The sequence below is a fragment of the Oryx dammah genome, unplaced genomic scaffold (genome assembly GCF_014754425.2).
Source record: "Oryx dammah isolate SB20612 unplaced genomic scaffold, SCBI_Odam_1.1 HiC_scaffold_5, whole genome shotgun sequence".
Classification (NCBI taxonomy): domain Eukaryota; kingdom Metazoa; phylum Chordata; class Mammalia; order Artiodactyla; family Bovidae; genus Oryx; species Oryx dammah.
The window spans coordinates 95,011,687-95,022,284 of record NW_024070189.1 but is presented as its reverse complement, the minus strand read 5'-3'; the positions used below and the strand labels follow the sequence as shown (position 1 = coordinate 95,022,284).

The window sequence follows — 10,598 nt, the reverse complement described above, 5'->3', positions numbered from 1 at the left end:
TAGTAGAGTGTATTCGTGACTACACATTATTGTCCCAACATAAATCAGCCAAAGACCACCAGGGACAAAACCTATAGTCTGACAAAGTCAGATTTACCAACTTGTTACAAAGGAAACGACATACCTGAGGAACCACCGGGTGTCCCACCAAACCACAGAAGACACAGGGATATTAGAGGATTGGGGGGCAGGAGAGAGTTTGGATGAAATTCAAGTGAAGTAGTATTTTGATAGGCTTAAAAAGTAAAGTGACACTGTGAGTTAAAACAGGTCTAATAGATATATCAGATGATACTTAGAACCAAAGTTTTAAAAACCTTAGCTCAAAACCCATGTGCGGGTTCAACTGGTGGCTCAGTGGTGAAGACTCTACCTGCCAATCCAGGAGACGCAGGTTTGATCCCTGGGTCAGGAAGATCCCCTGGAGGAGGAAATAGCAATCCACTCCATTATTTTTGCCTGGAAAATCCCATGAACAGAGGAGCCTGAAGGGCTACAGTCCTAGGGTGGCAAAGAGTCAGACACAGCTTCATGACTGAGCACACACACATGTAATGTAGCCAAATGGGGTATTTAGCAGGATATCTATGGCCTTAACTGCTTAAATTCAAAAACACAGACTGAAAATTAATGAGCTCGATTTCCAGCTTCAAGATAGGACCTACTAAAAGCCAGCCCACATTCTTCACGTTTATATATTTTCTCTGCCACTCTGATTTTCCTTGTGCAGTAGTTTAAGCCCCAGCAGGCTTTCCCCCATACTAAAGCTATTCACAGAGTTGCTCTCCTGTGGGATCAGTGAGCCCTTCTCTGCTTCCACTCCCAGACTTGTCTTCAGCGTGCATCCTCACGTGTTTCCTACGTGATGAATGATGATTGGAAAGCTTCCGACACTGCTACAGCTTCCCTCTTGCGTGTAGCCTCTTGTGGGCAGTCGCCTTAGAGCTCCTATGGAAGGCTTTTCTGTAGTCACTGACTGGGTAGGGCTTCTCCCCAGTATGGGTTCTCATGTGTGCCATCAGAAAGAACTTTCTGCTAGAGGTTTTGCCGCAGTCACTGCACTGGTGGCGTTTCTCCCCCGTGTCTACTCTCCTATGCACTGTCACTTCACTGCTCCTGACGAAGGCCTTCCCACAGTCACTGCATTCATATAGCTTCTCCCAAGTGTGCGTCCTCTTGGGGACAGCGAGGCTCGAGGTAGAGCTGAAGATCTGCCCACCCTAGCTACACTTACACAGTTCCTCTCCAGGATGAGTTCACGCATGCGGCCCGAGAGAGGAGTTGCAACTGAAAGCCTTCCCACACTGAGAACACTTGCAGGTTTTCTCACCAGCATGGGATCGCACATGGACGCCAAGGAAGGAAGGATAACTAAATGCTTCTCCACATTCTTTACGTTCATCACGTTTCACGCCTGTGTAATTCTTCTTAATACTCAGGTCAGGATTCCTTCTGATGGCTTTTCCACACAGACTGTGTTCATGGGACTTCTTTCTAGGTTGAGTTGGTACCTGTCAATGAAGAGATAAGCAGTAACTAAAGACTTTCTCACTTTCATTGCACTCATGGGAATTCTCCCCCATAGAAAGTGTGTGGTTAAAGAAAGCAAATTCCTACCTTAGAAATTGCTACCATTTTCAGAGCACGTGCACTGCTTCTGCCCTGTCTGAGTTCAAATTGAGTAGAGAATGAAGTGAAAGTGTTTAGTTGCTCGGTTGCGTCCAACTCTTTGTGACCCCATGGACTGTAGCCCTGCCAGGCTCCTCTGTCCATGGAATTCTCCAGGCAAGAATACTGGAGTGGGAGCCATTCCCTTCTCCAGGGGATGTTCCTAACCCAGGTATTGAACCTGGGTCACCTGCATTGCAGGAAGATTCTTTATCATCTGAGCCACCAGGTAAATACAGGGAATGCTCTACCATAAGGTTCCATCATGGCTGCATTCATAAGACTTCTTATATACAGATTTTTTTTCTTTCTGATAGTTATGTAAAACAGAAATTCAATTCTAAGTCATATATATGAACCTGCTTACTTGTGGGATCTGTCTCTCTATGAATCACTATTGAAATTAGTTTAGGATATTACCCAAATTCATGGCACCCCAAGACTCTCTCCTGAGACATGACTTATCTTAGGTGAAGGCTACTCTCATGGCAATTTCCTCCTGCAGAGAACTAGCAATGAGCCCTCATGAGCCTTACCCCTTTCCTGCCAGTAAATGGTTTTTCCCAAACTTTATTCCTCTCAGCCGTGGTCTCTTTGGTTTTAAGCTGAGAATTCTGGTCTGAAATGATCAGAATAAAAAATGTTTAAGTTCATGGAGAAATAAATGGTTAGATAACACAAAACAACAAACAGATGCCCATGGAGTTTTTCTTTCGTATACTGACTCTTCTCAGTCAATGTGACAGGGAAGAATGCACCAGCAGTTAAAGACAGACTTAGGATTTCAGCAAGGTATAGAAATTGACAAGGACGCAAACAAGGGGTGAAAATGGCAAGTGACAGGCCAGGGAACAATTCTGTTAAGAATGAGACAACTGCTAATAGTCTAAAAGAGGGCAAGCAAACTTTGAGGACAGTGGGGAAATGGGCAAATAGCACACCTGCAAATGTTCTGGGAAGAGGAAGCAGTACTCAGTACTCTGTAATGGCCTATATGGGAAAAGAACTTAAGAAAGAATGGATATATGTGTATGCATAACTAGTGCATAACTAGTTAGGTATTGCTGAATACCTAAACTACCACAGCATTGTAAATCAACTATACTCCAATAAAAATGAATTAAAAAAAAAAAAGAGAAAGCAGGACAGAGCTTATTCTTAGAGCAAAAGTGGTAGAAACAGCAAGGATTATGTTCAAATCTTGTAATAACCTACAATGGAAAAGAATCAAACAAACAAAAAAAAGAATACAGATATATACATATATGTTGTTGTTTAGTCGCTAAGTCATGTCCAGTTCTTTGCAACCCCATGGACTATGTAGCCCAGCAGGCTCCTCAGTCCATTGAGATTTCCCAGGTAAGAATATTGGAGTGGGTTGTCATTTCCTTCTCCAGGGGATCTTCCCAACCCAGGGATAGAACTCTACCACTGAGCCCACAGGACACCCTATGTACATATATATTAATACACATATGGCTGGTGGGCTAAGTCCATGGGTCACAAAGAGGTGGCCATGATTTAGCTACTAAAACAATATATATGCATGACCGAATCACTCTGCTGTATATCTGAAATGTATCCAACATTGTAAATCAGCTATACTTTAATTTAAAAAAAAAAAAGTGGGAGAGAAAAGAGAGAAGGGAAGTAGAGGAAGGAAAGCAGAAGTTTCAAGAGGAAATTCATCCCAAGTGGCTGGACACAATTTCTCAGACAAAAATGACCTTTGAGAAACTCTGTAAAGGGGCTCCTTTTCCCCAGGGCTCACCTGCACAGGTGTCTTGGAGAAGTCTCCTCTTCCGGGTTCTCAGCTCCTCCTGGGTGAGCAGGCGGGGCTTGCGGAGATGATACCCTGGCACGTGGGGAAAGACACATGAGGTGGGGGAGTGTGCAGGGTCAACACGGAAACTCCGCCCAGGCTAGGTCCAACAGTTTCAGCACGTGTGGCCCCATGAGCAGTAACACAATGATGGTTGTTGTTCAGTCGCTCAGTTGTGTCCCACTCCTTGTGACCCCACGGATTGTAGCCCATCACACTTCTCAGTCCATGGGATTTCCCAGGCAGGAATACTGGAGTGGGTTGCCATTTCCTTCTCCAGGGATCTTCCCAGACCAGGGATCAAATCTGCATCTCCTGCATTGGCAGGCGGATTCTTCACCACTGAGGCACCTGGAAAGCCTAACGTGATAACCCAAGACCCAAAACTCTGTCTCACATCATGTCCTCCAGGGATCAGGGATCCTCAGACCCAAGCTCAGAGACACACATAAGGGGCATGAAAGTTTCCGATCATGAAGAAAATCAGGTTGATATAACGAATAAATGTTCACTCTCAAAAGGAAAACAGGAGACTAGGGGCTAGTGACTGTAGCCCAGGCATTAGCCACCTGCTTCTGTAAGTCAAGTTGTATTGGAACACATCCCTGCCTATTTGTTTATATGTCATCTGCGGTGGCTTTGGCACCATAGTGACAGCATTCAGCAGTTGCAACAGAGACCCAGGGTCCACTGAGCTGAAAATATTTACTCCCTGGCCCCTTAACAAAAAGAGTACTCACCCCCATTCTACACAGTCACTTTTTTTTTTGGCTGTGCTGCAAAGCTTGCAGGAGCTTAGTTCCCCAACCAAGGATCAAACCTATTCCCCTTCCAGAGGGGAAGTGTCCAGCCCTAATCACTGGACTGCCAGCGAAGTCCCTATAATATCACTTCTTAAGGATGGGCCACATGCTCCTCCCAAGAACAAGAATAGTTCCTGTAACACAGCAGGTGCTTGAGAAAGGTTTGCAGCAAAAACCTATGAATGGCACTTCCCTGGTGGTACAGTGGATAAGAAGCCACCTGCCAATGCATGGGACATGGGTCTGATCCCTGCTCCAGGAAGATTCTACATGCTGAGGGGCAACTAAGCCTATGCGGTACAACTACTGAGTCCTTGCGCCCTAGAGCCTGTGCTCTACAAGAGACGCCACCACAATGAGAAGCCTGTGAACTGCAATGAAGAGTAGCCCCCACTCGCTGAAACTAGAGAAAACCCACACATACCAACAAAGACCCAGTGCAGCCAAAAAAATAAAATAAATAAATAATTTTTAAAAATAATAAATCTGCTTAAAAAAAAAAAAAAACTATGAATGACACCCTGCCCATTGCGTACATATGGTGGGGTGTTAGTCCAGGACCTTGCTTCAGACGTGTAAACTCCCCCATCATTAAACCACTGATAGCTCTGAAAAACAAAAACAAAATCTAACAAAAATCTAACAAAAAGAGGTGGCCAACCACACTCACCCACAGAAGTCAGGTTCCTGTAGTTCTCCAGCATCACATCTTGGTACAGGATTTTTTGAGCGGGGGCCAGCTGGGCCCACTCCTCCTGGGAGAAGTCCACAGACACTTCCTCAAAAGTTACTGGGTCCTGAAACATTACAGGCTCATCTCCATCAGTGTCCCAGGAGGCCAGGGCATCAGGAAGATGGAGCCAGATGACTGAGGCTTGGGAAGTTCAGACAGAAAGGTGAACTTGACCTCAGCAGCCCCATGTAGCCCCATCAATATGTTAATTCTTCAACACACAGTTGAACTCCTCTCCAGCTAGTCTGTGAACCCATCCTGCCTGGGTCCCCTCAGTCAAGTAACACCCAGCCCTGAGCTCCCCAAGGTCCTGGAAGAATACTTGGTAAATGAATGAGTTAAAGCAACTATACTCCAATATAAACTATTTTTAAATAAATAAAGTGACAAATTTTAATTTTTTTTTAATTTAGATAAATGAATGAGTGATGTTCCCAAGAGTTCCTGAAACAAAGTGGTCTCATAGATTTTCTTGGTTTTCTGTCACAGCCCAGAAGTGACTATACTGAGAAAATTTCATAAATACTGAGGCAATGCCAGCATTCTCTGGGAAGCTCCTACACAATCATTAGAGTAAGAGGAGGGACAAGTCCCAGTGGGGTTTGAGGCTCCAGGCCACCCACTCTCAAGGAAGGGAGACGCCATGTTGGATGGAAGGGGATTTCCAGTTACCTCTGACCAGGCTGTTGGCAGCTCTGCAGCCATTGCTTCTTCCTCCAGGTTCCCCTCCTGGTGACAGGTGGGGTCCTGAGCAGGCACAGCTGGAGGACAAGGGAGATGCCGTGAGAAACAGGCCAAGCCTAGATTCCACTCCACCCAAGCCTGGACACTGCTTCACACAACCCTGAATGAAGCAAAGGCAAGCCCGCCCACCTGCCTTCAGGCAGGTTTCCTAAAAGGCCTGGGAGGCCCTGTCTCTCTCACAATTAGAAAAGAGGCCTGTGGACCTTGCCACCCGGGGGAAGCCTAGTAATCTCCCGTGACTATTGTGGGTAATCAAGTTTCAGAACAGTTTTGCAAGTCGATTGTCCAAGTTTACAAAGCGAAAACAAGGAGGGCAATGCCCTGGCGATCCAGTGGCTAGGACTCCAGGCTTTTACTGCCAAGGGCCCAGGTTGAATCCCTGGTGGGGGAACAAAGATTCCACAAGCCACTTGGCAAGGGGGAAAAAAAAGAAAGAAAAAGGAACAGGATGTCCCTGGGAGTCCAGGGGTTAAGACCCTGCACTTCTAGTGCAGGGGGCTAGGGTTCTATCCTTGGTCAGGCACAGCCAAAAAAAAAAAAAAAAAAGGATGAGGGGGGGAAGGAAGGAAGCAAGAAATAATACAATATTATCCCCCAAATATCCAAAACCCTAAAAAGCACTGATCCTGAGCCCAGGGGCTCCTGGGGCTCCACTCTCACCTCGTCCTGGCCTTTGGAAGCCCTGGAGGAAGAGGGTCTCAAAATACTGGCCAGGGCACAAACTAGCTCTGGGAGGGGGCTCAAGGGGGAAGAAAGCCGGTGTGGGAGTGGCTAGAGCTTGGTGATTGGAGTGTCTGGGGAGGAAAACTGAAGGAGCAGAGGGACCAGGAGCTGAGTCAAGACCAGGGCAAAGGATGGACCTCCTTGGTGGTCCAGTGGCTAAGAGTCCTCCTGCCGCCGCAGGGGACACGGGTTTGATCCCTGGTCCAGGAAGATTCCACATGCTGCGGGGCAACTAAGCCCATGCTCCACAACAAGAGAAGCCACAGCAATTAGATGCCCATGCAATGTTAACTGAGAGTAGCCACCCCACCCTCCGCCCCGCCACTCACCTCCAACTAGAGAAAAGCACCGCAGCAACAGAGACCCAGTGCAGCCAAATGTAAATAAATAATAATAAAAGACCAGGGCAAAGGGACATGTGGATTTATACCCCATGACTAGCTTAGCGGAAGAATTTGGCACCAAGAGTGTTCTGTTCCTATTTTTATTTTTTTAAGATCATACTGACCACTGTTCACAGGACAGAACTAGGGAAGGCAGAAATAGAAGCAGTGGGCTGGTAAGCAGCAGTGGCAGGGCCCAGAACGCCTTAGAAGAGGCCAGGAGCAGCAGAGACTATTCTAAGTTACTAGTATGGTATACATATCAGAGGAAACACCAAAGGATTTGCTAAGGAATTCAACTGGGGTGGAAGCGAGGCTGGGCGAGACCCTCGGCCAATGGGAGAAGGTAAAGAAACCAAGGAAAGATCACAGGATCCTTTATACTCACAATGTTGAACTGTTGGAGGTGAGGAAGGGAGGAAGGCACAGCTTGCAGGATCTTAGTTCCCCGACCAGGGATTGAACCTGGGCCCCAGCAGTGAAAGCGCTGAGTCCTAACCACTGGACAACCAGAGAATTACCAACAACTGAACTTTATACCTGAGCCCTGTGGTCCTAGAAAACAGTGATAGGTAAGAACCGCCCCTCCAACCGTTTGTGCCCTGCAATGAAACACCCTTCCCCACACAACTCGGATAAGACACAAGGATGACCCTTCTGTTTACCTAGGACAAGGCCAGGCAGAGGCTATCCGAATTCCCAATATCTGTCTGGTGAATGAGTAGCTGAACTGTCTGTCCCCCTTGAACAGCCTGGACAAAACTTCACCAAGCTTTAATCAGGCTTCTCCCCACCCCCCAACCCCCAACTCTCCTGGGTCATTGAACTTTGACCCACCCATGAACCTGGAAACCAGCTGTCCACCCTGACAAACTACCCTACCACCCCACCAGTCATCCCACTTCTCAGCCTTGTTTATTCTTTCCTATCAAAGAAAGCCTGACCTGGGATTTCCCTGGCAGCCTTGTGGTTAAGACTCCAAACTTCCAATGCAGGGAGCACAAGTTCAATCCCTGTTTGGGAACATAAATCCCACAGGCTGCATTGTGCAGCCAAAAAGAAAAAAAAAAGTCTGACCCTAGGACGGGAGGTTTCAGCCTACAGCAAGTCTCTCCTTATAATATTAGTACACTGGCTAAGAGATGACCACTACCTGAGAGGGAAAGATGGAGAAGAAGCAAATTTGTTCAAGGTGAGGTTTGGCAGAGGCAAAAATATATGTATTTTGTATAACATGTGAAAATTAATATGTATATATCACATATACTTTACACACACATATGCATAGGGTATTTTACAGATTTAACAAATAGCATATTTTCCCATCCAATTTAAAAGGGTTATCCCAGGTGGCACAGTGGTAAAGAATCCAGAGATGCAAGAGACTTGGGTTCAATCTCTAGGTTGGGAAGATCCCCTGGAGAAGGTAATGGCAACCCACTCCAAGGTTCGTGCCTGAAGAACCCCATGGACAGGGGAGCCTGGCAGGCTGCAGTCCATGGGGTTGCAGAGTCAAACACAACTGAGCATACACACCGCACATACACCCCAGAAAGCTCAGGCACTAGTGAACTTGGGAGGACAGAGGCTGAGGGGCGTTTATGCATTCTGACTTGCTCTCCCCACTCCTTGGCAAAAGAGGTGGGGGCTGTTGTCAGCCGGAGGTTTCAGGAAGGTAAAGGAAATTTCCTCTTGGGGCAGGGCCACCCCTACAAGGCAGACTCCCTCAGAGAGAGGCTTGATACAGCAGAGGGGTTTTTTTGTTGTTGTTGTTTGTTTTTGCAAGAGGGATATCAAGGCCTGTTCTTAGGCTTGTGGGAGTGACAGGGGTTGGGGAGAATAATTTCAAAATATGGTGGACCAGCAGGCTGAGAGAGGGCTTCAGGGGATGTCTCTTGTTTGGGGGAGTGGGGGAGGGCCTGCGCTGGCTCTAAGTTGCAGCATGTGGGGTCTAATTCCCTGACCAGGGATCAAACCCGGACCCTCTGGGTTGGAAGCATGGAGTCTTAGCCACTGGACCACCAGGGAAGTGCTCCAGGGATGTCTTATCTGGGCTCCAGGTTCAGGCAGCCACCTGCCCTCAGTAGCCAGTAGAAAAAATTGTCTTTGCCACAGATGACAAAGATGACCAGGGGCCCGTGTCAGCTGGGACTGTGCTGGGGATAATTTGAATTTATGTGTATAAAAATTTTAAATATCCCCATGCCTTCAACTAGCAACTTGTAGGACTGTAGCTAAGAGAAACCTTGGCAACTGTGCAGATATAGACAGATAAATAGATGTGTGTGTATTCAAGCTTGTTTACTATTGTACAAACTGTTTATAATGGGTAAAAACTGGAACTAACCAAAATATCTATTAGAGTATAGCAAGGGGCTAAAGAATGACCAGATATTTGTATGTGGAATATGATTATGGCTTTTAAAACCAAAAAACTGATATAGATCTTGAAGTATTAAATATGTTTACATAATCTATAATATATGTGTATGCTCAGTGGCTCAGCCACGTCCAACTCCTTGCAACCCCAAGGACTGTAGCCTGCCAGGCTCCTCTGTCCATGGAATTCTCCAGGCAGGAATACTGAAGTGGGTTGCCATTCCCTCCTCCAGGGGATCTTCCCAATCCAGGGATCAAACCCAAGTCTCCTGCATTGCAAACCTTCAACTCCAGCACTGCAGGTGTATTCTTTATCACTGCGCCATCTGGGAAGCTTATAAAATATATGTACGTGTTAAAAATGACTGTCAGGAAAAAGCCTTCAATGACTACTTCTCCAAAGAAATATATAAATGGCCAATAAGCACACAAAAAGATGCTTGACATCACTAATCATTAGGGAAATGCAAACATGAATCATATTGAGGGACTTTCCTGGCAATCCAGTGGTTAAGACTCCACACTTCCAGGGGGCATGGGTTGGATCCCAGGTCAGGGAACTAAGATCCCACAGGCTGGTGGGGCAAAAAAAGAAATAAATAAAAAGACATCACTTCATACACAGTAGGGTGGCTCTTATCAAAAGAAAAAAAAACTAACAATTGTTGGAGAGGATATGGAGAAACTGGAACATTTATGCATTGCTGGTAGGAATGTGAAATGTGCAGCTACTGTTGAAAAGTGTGACGGTTCCTCAAAAACCAAAATATAGAACTACCTTAACACAGACCCAGCAATTGGAGTTTTTCCATTCTGTTGGATCTGTATACCCAGCAATATTATACACATCCAACAGAACTGAAAACAGAGACTCAAACAGATATGTGCACATGAATATTCATAGCTGCATCATTGACAATAGAGGAAAGGTAGAAAAAGCCCCCATGTCATCAACAGATGAATGGCAAGGCAACATGTGCATACTTACAAAGGAATATTATTCAGCCTTGTGTTAGTCGCTCAGTCGTGTCCAACTCTTTGCAACCCCATGGACTGTAGTCCGCCAGGCTTCTCTGTCCGTGGAATATGAAAAATAAAAGTCGCTCAGTCGTGTCCAACTCTTTGCAACCCCATGGACTGTAGCCCGCCAGGCTTCTCTGTCCGTGGAATATGAAAAATAAAAGTCACTCAGTCGTGTCCAACTCTTTGCAACCCCATGGAATTCTCTAGGCCAGAACACTGGAGTAGGAAGCTTTTCCCTTCTCCAGGGAATCTTCCCAACCCAGGGACTGAACCCAGGTCTCCCACATTACAAGCAGATTCTTTACCAGCTGAGCCACAAA

At 46.2% G+C, this 10,598-nt stretch overlaps 1 protein-coding gene and 1 non-coding gene across 3 annotated transcripts; both read right to left on the bottom strand.

Annotated features, from left to right (window-relative positions):
* Positions 1 to 495: 495 nt before the first annotated feature.
* On the bottom strand, positions 496 to 5,965 carry LOC120864012 (zinc finger protein 891-like). 2 transcript variants are annotated; one of them, XM_040240783.1, is made up of 5 exons: positions 5,699 to 5,965; positions 4,964 to 5,167; positions 3,440 to 3,523; positions 2,205 to 2,287; positions 496 to 1,511 (listed from the first exon to the last, which is right to left on the bottom strand). In XM_040240783.1, the coding sequence occupies exons 2-5, from the start codon at positions 5,097 to 5,099 to the stop codon at positions 1,257 to 1,259; spliced, it is 558 nt and encodes a 185-aa protein (XP_040096717.1). In that variant the 5' UTR covers positions 5,100 to 5,167; positions 5,699 to 5,965; the 3' UTR covers positions 496 to 1,256. The 2 variants fall into 2 exon arrangements, with proteins under 2 accessions (XP_040096717.1, XP_040096718.1); XM_040240784.1 differs by lacking the exon at positions 5,699 to 5,965 and having other exon boundaries at positions 4,964 to 5,416.
* Positions 5,966 to 7,320: 1,355 nt separating this feature from the next.
* On the bottom strand, positions 7,321 to 7,392 carry TRNAE-UUC. The gene has a single exon. It is a non-coding gene; the product is annotated as a tRNA-Glu (tRNA).
* Between the last annotated feature and the right edge of the window lie 3,206 nt (positions 7,393 to 10,598).